Source organism: Anolis sagrei, chromosome 4, assembly GCF_037176765.1.
Source record: "Anolis sagrei isolate rAnoSag1 chromosome 4, rAnoSag1.mat, whole genome shotgun sequence".
NCBI lineage: Eukaryota > Metazoa > Chordata > Lepidosauria > Squamata > Dactyloidae > Anolis > Anolis sagrei.
Genome location: NC_090024.1, coordinates 32311101 through 32327642, shown reverse-complemented (window position 1 = coordinate 32327642; position 16542 = coordinate 32311101). Strand labels below are relative to the sequence as shown.

Sequence of the window (16542 nt, the reverse complement as noted above, 5' to 3'; positions counted from 1 at the left end):
TAGACGGGAAAATAAGTTGGTTCCATTTTTTACAAACTAAGGAATGCTTTAAGGAAGACCAAAAAGTAGGCTTTAATGAAGAGGACGCCTGTTGGGACATTGTAATGCGAAAGGAAAAAAATTGATTAAAATATTATATCAAAGCTTTTTAGAATCGAACAACAACAAGGACATGCCTCCCTCTTGGCACGTTTCTCTCTTTCCTGCTTCTTCAAATTCTACAGCACTGCTGGTCACAGCTGACCTCCAGCTGGAGTGCTCAAGGGCCAGGGCTTCCCAATTCCAAGGTTTTTAAGGTTGACTTTGAGCCCATCATTAAATGTCTAACAACATTCTGTGATATAGAGCTTTGTAGAAGGTCTCTTGGAAGGGAGAGGAAGGAAGAAAAAGCACCTGAGTGGGCGGAGCTTCCACACAAGCTCCGCCCACTAAGGGGAGGGATCTTTCGTTTTCCTGCCTCTTCTCTCATTGGCGCGGCTGAGTTCGAAGGCTCCTCCCCTTTTGCGCCAGGGAGGGGAAGGATTGAGGCGGTGACGTCATGGAACATTGCCCCGCCCCTTTCTGCTCTCAGCTGATGGGCCGCGCATCTGGCTCATTCCTCGCCTTGCTGCGTCGCTGAGCGGTCGCTCTTTCCTTCTCCTTGACCGGCTGCAGGAGGGAAACCGCGCAGGCTGGAGGCCTCTCAGGCGGGCGCCATGAAGCTCCTGAGCTCCCCTTGGGCTCGCTTCTACTCCAACAGCTGCTGCTTGTGCTGCCATGTCCGCACCGGCACCATCATCCTCGGGATTTGGTACCTGGTAAGTCCAGCCACCCAAACAAGGCCCATTCTGGTCTCTAGGGAGAAAATACAGCCTGATGAGTTGCCTGGCCTCGAGGGAGTTGCCATGGAATCCTTGCAGAGCTGCAACTCCCAGCATTCCAGAGCCCTGAGCCCTGGAGATTAGAGTGGAATCAGATGGTATTAATTAATTCTGCCCTAATACCTTGTTGCTGGAGCCTTCTATGCATGATGCCCACAAGCAGGCAGAGGGGAAGGGTGGGTTTAGGACATCCAGAGAGGGACACCCCACCCCACCCCCCTTGGGAGGCTCCTTATTCCACTATTGCAGGCATAGGTGGGTTTGGGACCTCCAGAGAGGGACACTCCACCCCCACCCCTTGGGAGGCTGCTTATTCCACTATTGCAGGCATGGGTGGGTTTAGGACCTCCAGAGAGGGACACTCCACCCCCCACCCCCATGGGAGGCTGCTTAGTCCACTATTGCAGACATGGGGAAAGTTGGGCCCTGCAGGTGTTTTGGACTCCAACTCCCACCATTCCTCACAGCCTCAGGCCCTTTCCTTTTCCCCCTCAGCCGCTTAAGCGGCTGAGGGGGAAAAGGAATGGGCCTGAGGCTGTGAGGAATGGTGGGAGTTGGAGTCCAAAACACCTGCAAGGCCCAAGCTTCCCCATGCACTATTGCACAGTGGAAGTTCCTCCAAATGTTGAGGTGCTGTTTGAATCCATTGCTCCATTGTGTCCCAGTCTCCAAAGCAAGCTTGTCCATTCCTCGATGTGACATCCTCTCAAATATTTATTTACACATGGCTAACCTGTCCTCTCTCGGTCTTCTTTCGTTTCCAAGCTAAGCAACTCCTCATAAGGTTGTTGTATGTTTTTCGGGCTATATGAATCATAGAGTTGGAAGAGACCTCATGGGCCATCCAGTCCAACCCCCTGCCAAGAAGCAGGAATATTGCATTCAAATCACCCCTGACAGATGGCCATCCAGCTTCTGTTTAAAAGCTTCCAAAGAAGGAGCCTCCACCACACTCCGGGGCAGAGAGTTCCACTGCTGAACAGCTCTCACAGTCAGGAAGTTCTTCCTTGTGTTCAGATGGAATCTCCTCTCTTGCAGTTTGAAGCCATTGTTCCGCGTCCTGGTCTCCAAGGAAGCAGAAAACAAGCTTGGTCCCTCCTCCCTGTGGCTTCCTCTCACATATTTATACATGGCTATCATATCTCCTCTCAGCCTTCTCTTCTTCAGGCCAAACATGCCCAGCTCCTTAAGCTGCTCCTCATAGGGCTTGTTCTCCAGACCCTTGATCATTTTAGTCACCCTCCTCTGGACACATTCCAGCTTGTCAATATCTCTCTTGAATTGTGGTGCCCAGAATTGGACACAATATTCCAGGTGTGGTCTAACCAAAGCGGAATAGAGGGGTAGCATTACTTCCCTGGATCTGGACACTATGCTCCTATTGATGCAGGCCAAAATCCCATTGGCTTTTTTTGCCGCCACATCACATTGTTGTGGTGGCAAATGTTCTAGAACAGTGTTCTAGAACATATGGCCATGTTCTAGAACGGTTTTCTCAACCTGGGGGTCAGGACCCCTGAGGGAGTGTCAAAAGGGTCACTATGACATCCTTTCAAATATTTACACATGGCTATCCTGTCCCCTCTCAGCCTTCTTTCGTTTCCAAGCTAAACATACCCAGCTTCCTAAACAACTCCTCATAGGGTTGTTGTATGTTTTTCGGGCTATGTTCTAGAACAGAGTTTCTCAACCTGGGGGTCGCGAGTGGGTGTCAGAGGGGTCACCGAAAACCATCAGAAAATAGCATTTTCTGTTGGTCTTGGGGGTTCTGTGTTCCCAATTCTATCTTTGGTGGGGTTCAGGATGCTCTTTGATTGTAGGTGGACTATAAATCCCAGCAACTACAACTCCCAAATGTCAATGTCTGTTTTCCCCAAACTCCACTACTGTTCACATTTCGGCATGTTGAGTATCTGTGCCAAGTTTGGTCCAGATCCATCATTGTTTGAGTCCACAGTGCTCTCTGTGCCACTAAACCCTTCTGGTATTTTCTGTTGGCCATGGGAGTTCTGTGTGCCAAGTTTGGTTAAATTCCATCGTCGGTGGAGTTTAGTGTGCTCTTTGGTTGTAAGTCAATTATAAATCCCAGCAAATACAACTCTCAAGTGACAAAATAAACTCCTCCACCATCCCACCAGCGTTCAAATGTGGGTGTATCAGATTTTTTTGCCAGATTTGGTTCAGTGAATAAAAATACATCCTGTTTATCAGTTATTTACATTATAATTCATAACAGGAGTAAAATTACACTTATGAAGTAGCAACAAAAATAATTTTATGGTTGGGGGTCACCACAATATGAGTAACTGTATTAAGGGGTCGCGGCATTAGGAAGGTTGAGAAACACTGTTCTAGAAGCATGTTTTAGAACATGGCCAGATAGCCCGAAAAACATACAACAACCCAGTGCTTCTGGCCATGAAAGCCTTCAACAATAACTCCTCATAGGGCTTGACTTCCAGACATTTGACCATTTTGGTAAGAATGTATTGTTGAAAGCTTTCATGGCCGCAATCACAGGGTTTGCTGTGAGTTTTTTGGGCTGAATGGCCACATTCCGGAAGCATTCTCACCTGACGTTTCATCTGCATCCATGGCAGGCATCCTCAGAGGTTGTGAGGTCTGTTGGAAACTAGGAAAATAGGGTTTATATACCCGTGGAAAGTCCAGGGTGGGAGAATCAAGGAACATGAAAGGCTCTGCAGACTAATACAACCAGAGAAGTCAGCCACAGCAGAGCACCTGATGAACCAACTTGGACACAGCGTATGATTTGAGAACACAGAAATGCTGTACCAGTCTAACAACCACCATACCATTTCAGACTACACAGAGGAGACATTGAAATGCACAAGCATGTGGACAATTTCAACAGAAAGGAGGTAACCATGAAAATGAACAAAATCTGGCTACCAGTATTAAAAATCTCTAAAATCAAAACATTAAATAAAGAACAATACAGAAAATTAGGGGAATTTCAGACAAGAAAAAATCAGGGCCAGCTATTCACCTCCCAATAAAGGATGCCCCCGGACAGGAAGCAGCCAGACTTTGGAACTGCATAGTCATTAAATGCTAATCAAGGTGATCAGTTGCAACATTCACACCTACCTCAAACAGAATTCTTTCTCCCATCATGGACATTCCACAGATATATAAACCCCAATATCTTAGATTCCAACAGACCTCACAACCTCTGAGGATGTCTGCCATAGATGCAGAAGAAAATGCTTCTGGAACATGGCCATACAGCCCAAAAAACTCACAACAGCCCAGCGTTTTGGCAAGCCTTCCCCAGGACACAGTCGGGCTTTCCATGATAGCCATGTATAAATATGTGAGGGGAAGTCATAGGGAGGAGGCAGCAGACTTGTGTTCTGTTGCCCTGGAGACTAGGACGTGGAGCAATTGCTTCAAACGACAGGAAAGGAGATTTCACCTAAAACAATTAGGAAGAACCTCCTCTCTGTGAGAGCTGTTCAGCAGTGGAATTCTCTGCCCCGGAGTGTGGTGGAAGCTCCTTCTTTGGAGACTTTTAAATAGAGGCTGAATGGCCATCTGTTGGGGGTGCTTTGATGCAATTTTCCTGCTTCTTGGCAGGGGTTTGGACTGGATGGCCCACAAGGTCTCTTCCAACTCTAGGATTATATTCTATGACTGGCCATACCCTTCTTAAATTGTGCAGCCCAGAACTGGATACCAGAGCATGTCCCCAGTGGAATCAAAAGGATTGCATTGAGTGTTTAAATACTCAAGGGCTGCTATAGGGAGGAGGGTTATTTAAACTGAATATTAGAAATAAAAGCAATTCAGAATGGAACCAAATACCTAGAGAGGTGATGGTGTCTCTCTCCCCGAGTGTCTTCAAAAAAGAGGTAGCTGGGGATGCTTTATCGCAGTGGTTCCAAAACATTGGTCCTCCTGGTGTTTTGTATTTCATCTCCCAGTATTCCCAGTGGCTGGCGTTTCTGGGAGCTGAAGGCCAAAACACATGGAAGATTAAAATTTTGGAATCACTGCTTATACAGCTTCAGGTCTTGCAGTGAGCAGGGGCTGGACCCAATGAGTCTACATCCGATTCTGTTTGCTCAGCTGTGCTTTCCCACTGTAAGCCTAGATTGTACTAGCATCTGAGAGAGAGGAGAGCAAGTTGGGGAGCAAGAGGAGCACCCAAATTGGCTCTTGTTTTCAAATATCATTCACCCTCTTCTGCTGTATTGCTCACGGAATGAAGGAAGAGAGAGAGAGAGAATTCCCAGATTAGTCAGAAAAGCGACCCATCCACCCACTGCATTGTCATTTACTTTGTTTATCAGATGTATAGGGATGCAGCATTCATGTTAGGCTGGCAAGCCATACATCCTCCTGTCCACAACTAGTATAGTTCATCCTTCTTCTGGTAGTTTTCAATTCATTGAGGTGAGGAATCTGTTTCAGATGCTGGCCTGAATTTTAAAGAGACTATCCATAATGCTGTAATGCTATCCCCCAAATCAGATTGGAAAACTCTTTTAAAGTTCAGACTAAAATAGGGAGCAGATTCATTTCTCTGCTGATGTAGAAGCCACCAGTGATTCCATGAGTGTTGGTGTACACAGCTCAGAGCACAGAGTGGTGAGCACCTATTGGACTGGTCCCAAATCTCCCTGGAGTGGTTACTCCTCAAAAAATCTGAGATGTTGCACATGATAGTACATGTCATCCATGCTTCTGCATCAGCTGTCTTGGCCTCTTGATTCGGGATGTTAACTATTTTCTTTATTGTTGTCTCCCCTCCCCTTTTCACCCCAAAGAAGTGGGGATTTTCTGTTACTAGGACTTTCCATCTTGTGCCCCCAGATAGCTTGACTGGTTTTGACTACCATGTTCTGCATCTGAAACTACGGGTAGCAGGTTGTTGCTCCTCAGAGAGCACAACATCTGGCTATCAGCCTATCTGTTAGATTTCAAAGCTGGCTAATTACCCCATGTTCCTTATATTCTGTGCTTTTTCATCCTAGTGTTGTAAATCTCTTAAAAATTGATGCAGCAGCAGAAATACGCTTGCGAGCAGATGCAAGGGAAGGGGGAGTGGTCAGGGTGCACTAATGAGATGCAATCCTCAGCTTCTGTGTCTATAAACATTTGTAGATACAAGGAAAGGTTTATGGGCCAGGAATCATTATGGAAATGTACATGAGGGATGGTAGAGGAAAGCTGCATTTGTCAAACCACATAACTTTTAATCAGAGCTTGGGAACTGCCCTACTGGATGGGCGATTCTAGGAACTATAATCCAAAAAAACAAAAAAAGCTCTGTTGTAAACCCATTAAAGATCCAGGACTTATTTTTGTGGCGCATGGAGAACGGATGACCTTGCTGCCTATTGAAGAGAGCCTAAATCATGATTTTAACATTTGCAAGGACAAATGTTGCCTCCTCGGGGAATGTTACTGGCAAGGCCAGTTATTGTTCTCCCAAAATTTCAGGCATTTTTTGCCTTCCTTTGTATTCCTTAGCTAAGTATTGATGAGGCTTAGCTTCTGAAAGTTAATTGGATGTGTTCAAGATGGTGTAGATTTTTGCCTGCATTGTGCTGATCTTGAATGTAATGAAATGCTCACCGCCCACATGTTACTTTATATGTTTTACTATTTATTTTGGTTGCAGCTTGTTTCCTCAAGTGCAAGAATACATTGACTGGTTATGGGGTGTGTTCTGTGTGTGTGTGTGATATTTGCTGTTCTCTCTTAGGCAACATAATGCCTTTAGTTCGCTTTGCTGCTATTAATGATAAATGTTTCTATTCTGGAGTGATCCATATATGTCATTTTGCAATAAAATGCAGCAAAAGGTCTCAAAGCTATATAGATCTCTTAAGGTGGGGGGTATATCCAGTGATGTCACAAGGGCTATCCAACAAAATCCCACCACCTTTTCACACAGAATTCATAGTCTGTGAATAGCATTCAGCCCCTTCCTTCCTCTTTCTTTCTTTCTTTCTTTCTTTCTTTCTTTCTTTCTTTCTTTCTGCCTCTATAGTAATTCAGTTAGCTGTCTTCTCTTCCTGCTGATGCTCCCTTTCAGATCTTGGCCCATGGACTTATTTTCATTATGCTTCCTTCAGCAGCTAATGTTGCTTTTCAAAAGAGTAGTTATTTCCAGAGAGGTAACTCTCTAAAGAGATGTATTATTAGCCACATAATTCTCTATAAGAAGATGTGGTAATTCCCTTTGGCTGCTACAATTTGTAAGCCCATGGGTATTTTTCTTTAAAGATGGGCCATTATTTGGAGTATAGCATGCAGACCTGTGGTATGAATGGTATGAAATACTGTATATGTAGAATCCAGTTAGTATGCTATTTGACTATCAATGAATTCAAACAAAAAAAACTGAAAGGAAAAACTCTGAGTTTTATCAATTTTATCATGTCTCTTTCATGCAATAGAAAAAAGTCATGTGTTAGGAAATATACCTTTATTGACAAATTGAGTTTGTCAATAGAGTATCCTTATTGTCTGAGGAATGGAAAGCTTGTTCCTTATAGGACTGCCCCATATAAATAGGTTAGGTTGCCATTACGATCGCGTTTGGTCTGATCCATGATATCAAAAGCCATGTCCTCTGAGGGTTAGAAAGCTTTCTGTTTTATGTAGTGAGAACAAAAATCTTATATAATGGAATGTGGACCCTTCTCAAAGACAGAAATGTGTATATCATGTAATTTATTACTGTGGATAGTATGTTAATTATTCAGAGACATACAGGCAGTCCCGAAGTTATGAACAAGATAGGTTACTAGGTTGCTTTAAGTTTTTTGGGCTGTATGGCCATGTTCCAGAAGCATTATCTCCTGACGTTTTGCCTGCATCTATGGCAGGCATCCTTAGAGGTTGTAAACATTCACAACTAACAAGAGTTGTTTCTCCCACCATTGACATTCCACAGATATATAAACCCCATTTTGCTAGTTTCCAACAGATCTCACAGACTCTGAGGATGCCTGCCATAGATGCTGGCAAAATGTCAGGAGAGAATGCTTCTGGAACATGGCCATACAGCCCAAAAAGCTTACAGCAACCCAATGATTCAGGCCATGAAAATCTCCAACAATACAATTCCTGTTTCCTTTATCAAATGCATCTAATGAAGTGGACTGAAGTCTGTGAAAGCTTATGCCAAATAAATGAGTTTAAGGTGCCATGGAATTCTTACTTATGTGGCAATATGCTGCAACACAATCACCTCATACTTTGTGAAAAAAATCATTTTACAGCTCTAGCTTTTGTTCTTGGGTATTTTATTCCACTTGAGAATCACAGCCCAATACTCAACCCAGTACACCATGCTGTTTCTTCTGGATTTTTGAGATCCTAAAGTTTACCGCTTATTTTCCCAACTCATCTTCTTCCATTCAAAAAGGAACAGATATTATTAAAATATGGCTAATGACCTGCATGTGGCTTGAGACCACAGACTCCTTCCACCTTGTATATACTGATACAGATTTTCAGACACCTTTTTGCCTTAAAGCTAGTCCTAAGCACCCAAAATTGGCTGCAAGTGAGAGAGTTCACTTCCCTCATTTCCAGAGCCTGCCAATCACAAAAACCCCACCCAAATTATTGTTATGGTGATTATATTTATTTATACCCTGCTTTTCTCTCTTGATAATGATCCAATGAGGCCACTAGTGATACTATATTCACTTACAGAGTACAGAAATGTCTACTATGACTTATAAAGCATGGGGGTGTTTTCCCCCAAACCTTTGCAGTTGATCGCTTCTGCTTAAGAAGTTAGCTAAGCTTCTGAAGCCTTTGATAAAAGTGATTATTCCAACAGCTCTTTCCAATACTAATAGGGACCATAAGCCATCCTTATGATCCACCTTTCCAGCCCCTCAACAATTCTCCATGAACTTCCTTCCCTACCATTTTACAATCTCATCTCCTAACATCTGCCCTTCATCTAAGCCACTTTCAGTGCTTCCTGTTGAAGCCTCTTCATTCATATCCTTAGAATATCCCTACCTTCACTGTGTATCCCCTCACTCCCTGAAAGCCTCCAATCCCAAAATCACCATGATGAACATCTCCTTTGCCCCTTAATACATACCTGTATCCATAACTATTTTTACACTTGCAAAAGAAGCACATATGACTCATAGACTAATTCATGATATTTTAGGCTGGCATTTATCTTCCACTGCAATGGGGTTAGTTAAACACCTACACAGTTAGCTCTCAATTTAGCTATATGGGTTCTTAAATGTTTGTTGTCTTCTAAAACCTATCAGCATTAATCTGTTCTTGAAATATATTTCTAATGACTTGGAAGTGTTTCTTGGAAGACATGTATCCTTCAATTCTTCTCAAAAAAATTACTCATTGCTTAAGCACCTTGCCTTTAATCTCCAAATTGCCTAAACTCGGAAGTTGCCAAGTAAGCCGGAATGGTCATGGCTCAGTGTATAGAAGATCCCTGCCATAAATCTTTTAAGACTGTGCATCTGGCCAAGTGTGCAAGCAGACATCCATCCTCATTATAGCTTGTCAATAGTGTTCCCAGGTTTCCAAAAAAAGCAATAAGGGACAGTTGAAAATTCATGACATACAGAGCTGGCAGCCAGTATTAACAACTTCGGGTTCTACCTAAATATCAAATAAAAGTATTGATTGCATATACAGGCAGTTCCAGAGTTAGAAACATCTGATTTACAAATGACTCCTCATAAAGAATGGGCGTGAGACAACAGAAAGTGAGAGAAATCTACCCCAGGAAGGGAAATTCACTCCTGAAAGAGTTATCATGGGGGGAAAAGGTCTCCACTGAAACTTTATCACCAATCTTTGTTTCCAAAAGAAGCCAAATTTTTCAAAGTGCAATGATCACAGTGAGGACAAAAAGTGAGGTGAAAATCTTCTGAACAGGGGCGCAGACAGCAAAACAAACACAGCAGGGGTGTTAACACTTCCCTATGCTATCTAAAGCTTGTGTGTGTGCGTGGCTGGAGTTACACTTTAAAAATGTACCTGTTCTCACTTACATACAAATTCAACTTAAGAACAAACCTACAGAAACAGGAATTCCTGAAAGGTTATATCAAAAAAAGACTTGTCAAGGGAAAAAGAATGATAATGGTCTTAAACAAAGGGCTTCACATGGGTGAGAAAATGATAGAACTTATTTAACTTATTTTTCTTTTTTTTCTCCCAACAAGCTATAAATAGATGTAAAAATGTGGGAGGCTGAACAAAGTAAAGTTGCTTAACAGTATTCAAAGAAGCTGCTTTGTTAATTGTGACTCTAGGTTTTCCCCCTCAGACAAAGTAACCAAAGAATGATTTTGGAAACAATGGCTCACAAACTGAGGTGTCTGAGAAATCTTCGCAATGTTGTTTCTAAAATGTGCATGGATTATACGTATTTACCCTAATTTGTCCTTCAAGATCAAACTATAACCTCTCTCCCTAGCTCCAAATTTCCTGGTTGCTACTTTCAGATTTTTATTAAGCAGAATGTGAGAACAAGTTGCAACCGCACATTGGTTCTTCAAGTGCTTATTTGTTCATTCTGGTCTAAGGTGTGCACTTGTGGAATAAAAGAATGAATGTGTATTTAATTTGCTGTATTCACATATTCTGCCTTTTTTGCTGCTCTTAGAAAATATATAAAAGTACAAGTCTAGAGCTTTGAAATTTTACTTTTTTGAATAGTAACTTCCAGAACACACACACACATTCATTATCTACCAAAGAGAAAATCACATAAACTGAACAATGATTCCAAGCTCTCTTACCCATATGATTTTACTTGGGAATACTATATGTACATTGATTTCTGTGAGATTTATTTATTAACTACATTGATATTCTTCATTTCCTTTCCTTATTAACCAAGGTTTGAAATAAATTAGGAATCAATGTACCGTAGATTAATTGGACGCCCAGTGTCATGTATGCAGAAATATTTTTAGCTTAATTTGTAAGTTGTGTTACACTTTCAAATGCTTCATGCAAGTTGGATATTTTAAGATTTTTTCAAAAAAGAGAAAAAAAGAATTTGAGTTTTTAAAGGGGGTACTATGTGTTGGAATAGACCCAGCTTATGTTACAATTTGGCACACCTTTCCAGCTTTTAATGAAATGTACTTCCCAGAAGTCAAGAATGGCAATTTTTTGAGAGTCACAATTAAGTCCAAGTAGTGCCTTTGTCACCTGCTATAGAAGATTAAATCAAGCTAGGAGCCAAACGTCATAGGACTTTGCATTTCAGGAATGAGATCATGGATCAATGCAGATTGCAAATGAATCTATTCTTTGAAGTTTTTTTTAAAAAAATAGTAGATTTTCATTACAGGAAAGCCTGCATGAATATTTGAAATGATATGCTTAGGAGTATACTTAAGCAAAAGGGTTAGCATGGTGTAGTGCAGTTGTTCTCAACCTGTGGGTCTCCAGGTGTTTTGGCCTACAACTCCCAAAAATCCCAGCCAGTTCCCAGCTGTTAGGATTTTGGGGAGTTGAAGGCCAAAACATCTAGGGACCCACAGGTTGAGAACCACTGCTGTAGTGGTTTGAGTATTGGAGTCCAGCACTGGAGAATAGGGTTTAGATCAGGCATGGGCAAACTTTCGCTCCAGCTCTCCAGGTGTTTTGGACTTCAACTCCCACAATTCCTAACAGCCTACCAGCTGTTAGGAATTGTGGGAGTCAAAGTCCAAAAGACCTGGAGGGCCAAAGTTTGCCCATGCCTGGTTTAGATCCCCACTCTGCCTGGAAAGCCACTGGGTGACTTCAGTCAAGTCACATAGTCTGTCAAGGAAACCCCATGCTAGGGTCACCATAAGTCGAACATGGCTTCAAGGCACAAAACTACTACCACACTTTAAGCCTGCAATGAACCAGCATGATGTGGTGGTTTGAGCATTGGATGATGACTTTGGAGAACAGAGTTCAAATCCCTGATTGATTATGGACATCTCCTAAATGACCTTGGCCAAATCTCAGTCTCTTCGTTTCAGAGAAGGGCACAGACAGAAAATCATCACTTGGGGTGTAACTTGAAGGCATATAACAGTAGTAAGCCAACAATGATATACCAGTACAGCCTTTTCCCAATTGATATTTCAGTTCAAATGACAGGAGAGGAGATTCCGCCTGAACATTAGGAAGAACTTTAAGCACTGTTCAGCAGTGGAACTCTCTGCCTTGGAGTGTAGATAAAGCTCCTTCCTTGGAGTCTTTAAAACAGAGGTTGATGGGCCATCTGTCTGATTGTGCTTTTCCTGCATGGCAGGGGATTAGACTAGATGGCCCATGTGGGTTCTTCCAGCTCTATTATTCTATGATCCCATCAATGCCCATCAGACTGTTTGATAGAACCTGCAGTCCAGAATACCAGGGAAGGGATGTCAGGTTGAGTGCAAAGTATAAAAGTCCTATAGAATGTTTAGTATCTCCAAAAGCATACATTACGTTACACAGTGAATAGTAAATTGCTCCATATTTGCACAGTTGTATTTTTTTTATTAAATCTAAATAAAAATATTAACAGGCACATGCATGACTGGGATTCTTCTAGGCTGGAAGGGCCATCTGTTGGGGGTACTTTGTGCTTTTTTCTGCATGGCAGGGGGTTGGACTAGATAGCTCATGCGGTCTCTTCCAATTTTAGGATTTTATGATTCTACCTCTCATTGCTTCGTTTTGTTAATGCACCTCTGTTGCAGCTATAAAGCCATAATTTCACATGGAAGAGATTTTCTTTTGCTAGAGCTGCATGTAGATGAAGTCTCTGGCCCAAAAATAACTGCCCTTGAAACCTCTTTCTAAAAAGCCTCTACAAATATTTATGAATGAACATGTCAGAAATGAAATAGAGAGATGGTGGCTACATTAACAATGCACTCGTGTCATGGTGGCTGATGCTGAGAGTACCTTTTAGTCTGGAATTCATCTCCTGTGAATATTAATTCATGCCAAAACAGATGGAAGTGAGCCATTTTGAAATCACTTGTGGGTTCCTGATGTAAATTCAACTTACAAGTATGTTATGTATAGAAAAATAATAAGAAGCATCATTATCTTGCTCCTATGTGTAGAATAATCTTGTTCTCTGTGTATAACCATTCGTTCATTTACTAATGCAACCTGACTAGTAATAGTACCTGCTCTGTTTAGCCTTGTGTCCTAATAGTTTTACAGCAACAAGTGCTATCTCCTTTCTGAGAGAAATTAGATACCATTTTCTTTACTCTTAGTTACGTCTGCTGTGCGCTCACACACAGTTGCCTTGAGCAGAATTTTCCATTAAGTGAATGTCTAGAGAAGTCTAGTTCACCAAGCATTTGTATTTTAAGTGTGTGTTTGTTGAACAGAGGCTTCTCTGGGGTGAATGCCAAACCAAGAAGCCAGGTTCCCAAAGGGTAATTGTCTATTTTATAAGGGAGCATACTTTAGATTGCCTTGCCAAGTCCATAATACTACATCAAGGAAGAATAGGATGTTACATCATATCAGATCATACTATTCCCCTGCCTAATCTAGTATCAACGGCTTTGACTAGCAGCAGCTCTCATGCAATTTCAGAGTACCTGGTCCTTTTAAGAAAGGTTGAACCTGAAACGTTGCACATATGCCCCACTACTTCTATGTGGATGTACATTGAGCAATGGACCTTCTCACCTCTGTTGATCAAAGATGGAATGAAATGTTTGCTGTACAGCAGGATGATTATGGATGATTATGATGGAACCCCCACCAGCCTAGTCCCCACAATTCTAACTCTCAGACTCCTGCTGCTCACCTTGCCTTTTTTCCTTGAGATTCCTCCTTGAGACTGAGACTTCACCCTCAAAATGACCCCTGCTATGAACAAGCAATTGTAGATGCATGGCATGGGAGGCATGCATTCTTAGATAAAACACTGAGATAGTTATAGAAAATAAAATTAGATTTATTGTAAAGCAAATAAATTAAACACAAGATCCCAAAAATCTTTCCTGAATTACTAAAATCCCCAAATCCTATTCAGATCTCACAGTGTCCCTGACTGTCCTAATTCTGTTTCATCTTTTCCCTACCTGACTTCTGTCAGACTCTTTAGCCAACAAGCTTCTACCTCCCTCATAGGTCCCCTTCATGACATTCCTTGAACTGTGTTTGTCTGGTTCTCTCTAAACTTCCCCACCTTCTCTCTTCAAAGAAGAGAAGTCCACAGTCATCATTTCCTTCTCCCAAGTTTCTAATTCCTCAGTGTTTACTCTATGGTTATTACAATTTTTCAAAATAGTATCATGATACAAACTCAGGAATCTGGCAATATATTTCTGGGAGTTGGAGACCAAAACATCTGAGATCCCACTGCTTGAGAACCACTGCCATAGTGGTTTGAGCATTTGAGTCCAACACTGGATTACACATCTAGGGAAGCCTGGAAAGCATCGAAATTGCATTTCTCATTTCTTGTAATGGTACAGAGAAACGTTTTTTCATGCACATCTAGATAATTTTCCACCCGATAAATGGTGATCTATTATCCATATTAATTGCTGCTTAGGTGAGATCCAGTGAAGTCCTTCTAGTGGTGTAATTCTTTCCATCAATGGAATTAAGAAGGGGGCAGTCCATTTTTGAATTTGGTTTTAGCCGTAACTTTAAAGGTACTGTCCAAAGTGTTGATCCTGTTGGGTGATAAGGTTCAGCACATTGGTTAGCTCTTTACAATCTGGGCTAATTTGGAGTGGGTCCACTCTCTTATGGGCAACTCCCAACTGTTCCTGTTTCAGATGCACTCTTTTTAGGGAACATTTTGAAGCAAATTTGGGTGGAGCTTAGGAAGCTGTGGGGCAGGGGAGAGTAGGAGAATGTCATGTTCTGCAGTGTTCGATTCCACTTAGTCTATTGAGACACTTCTTTTTATCGGCCAACATGATCCAAATTGTGTCTAGGATTCTCACAATTGCCCAGGCTGTTCTGTCACTGCTTCTCATTGGGACTGCCTCTCATTAGGACTGGATGGCCATCTCTCGGGGGTACTCTCTGGTTGTACTTTTCCTGCATGATAGGGAGTTGGACTGGGTGGCCCATGTGGTCTTGTCCAACTCTTATCAGTCCATGATTCCAGTACTTGGATTTGGGTATCTAGAGGGAACCATAGCTGTTTAGGATTATTTTTTCCCCTCTATATCTGTGGAGTCTGTCTCAGAGTTCATTTAAAGTGTGAGAGGAAGATATGAGATTCCAGTGGCTGAACAAGTAGTTCAATTATTTAGGTAGGTATCATATAGATGCAAGAACAAGCTTAGGATTCATGTTGCAGAGCTTTTCCTTTCACAGCTACTTGGATCCTTGCGTGTTGGGGTGAGAGGTTGGAGTGGTAGGAAAGGCTTATGATACTGATCCAGGTAGATGCAAAATACACAGTTTTTTATTTATGTATAGTGGTAAGCTGGTGGCATTAGCATTTGGGACTTGTTAGTCTTGTTAGGAGTGTGGATTAGTACTGTGTATATTTGTGTATGTTTTTTAAAATGATCCAAACTTGTCACCAAAAAACCAGACCAAGTTATCCATGGATCAGTGCTGGAAATGTCCAGTGCTTCCCGCCAATTTGGACACTTGGAGCAGAGAGGCAGTGGCCATCTTCAATAGTCTACAGAGATGAGATCCTTAATTGTCTCCCCCTAACAGTATGGAAACTATGTGGAATCAGCCTTATGAGGACTCTCCTGGGCAGTTTATCACATATCCTTTCTGGTTTCCAGACAGTATCTCACTATACTCCAGTAATTCCCTTCACCATTCATTTAGATACGTATTCGCTTTAGGCAATATCTTTCATCCTTCCTTTCCTTCCCACTGACCATTCTTTAAAAAGCTTCTTTGTCTCAATTATTTTTTAAAGTGCTACAAAACCCATTTGCATTTCTTATGGAAACAGTTAAACCTGGGGGAGGATTTCTTGATGTCTTTGGTAAGAGACAAAGCAAAGTCAGAGCTTGGAAATAATCAGTTAGCATGTTAAATTTAGTAAGAACATTTGTATTTCTCATATCTTTTAAGCCTGAATAATATGTTGAGGGCTCATTTATGAAGGTTTAGCACTACATACTTCAGATATAGTAAGACTTTCAGGAGCCACAAAACCCATATCTACAGTTTCACTGACCCACACCTGGGGGGAATGGTCTTTCTAGGAATTTGCTAGACTCACCGGGTGATTCTATGGCATATTTCCTCAAGAAGTTACCATATAGTTGCGTTGGAAGACTTAGAAATTTCCTAGAGAGGACCTTCTCTAAAATTCTCTAAATCAGTGGTTCTCAACCTGTGGGTTCCCAGGTCTTTTGGCCTACAACTCCCAGAAATCCCAGCCAGTTTACCAGCTGTTAGGATTTCTGAGAGTTGAAGGCCAAAACATCTGGGGACTCACAGGTTGAGAATAATTGCTCTAAATTCTCCAATGCAACTGATAGTATTCCAAGACCAGAAGTCTTTTATTGAATGGTATGCATTTGTCTCCACAGTTTCAGATAACCATGGTCTGACCCAGACATGCCTTAATTGGGGGGGGGGGGGGTCCTTATTGCACATACAGCATTAGCACGTGCCAGCCACCTGGGGGCACAGGCCTGATATTTTCTGTGTTATTGCTTCCATTTATATAGCAGGGCCATTTGAATCTACATTGATA

General features: G+C 42.0%; 1 protein-coding gene across 1 annotated transcript in view; it reads left to right on the top strand.

Moving 5' to 3' along the window:
* Positions 1–552: 552 nt before the first annotated feature.
* LAPTM4B (lysosomal protein transmembrane 4 beta) overlaps positions 553–16542 on the top strand; it is a 59855-nt gene continuing 43865 nt past the window's right edge. Inside the window, exon 1 of the mRNA XM_060775644.2 lies at positions 553–797. Coding sequence (XP_060631627.1) covers positions 696–797 — 102 coding nt within the window. The 5' untranslated portion in view covers positions 553–695. The remainder of the gene's footprint in view (positions 798–16542) is intronic.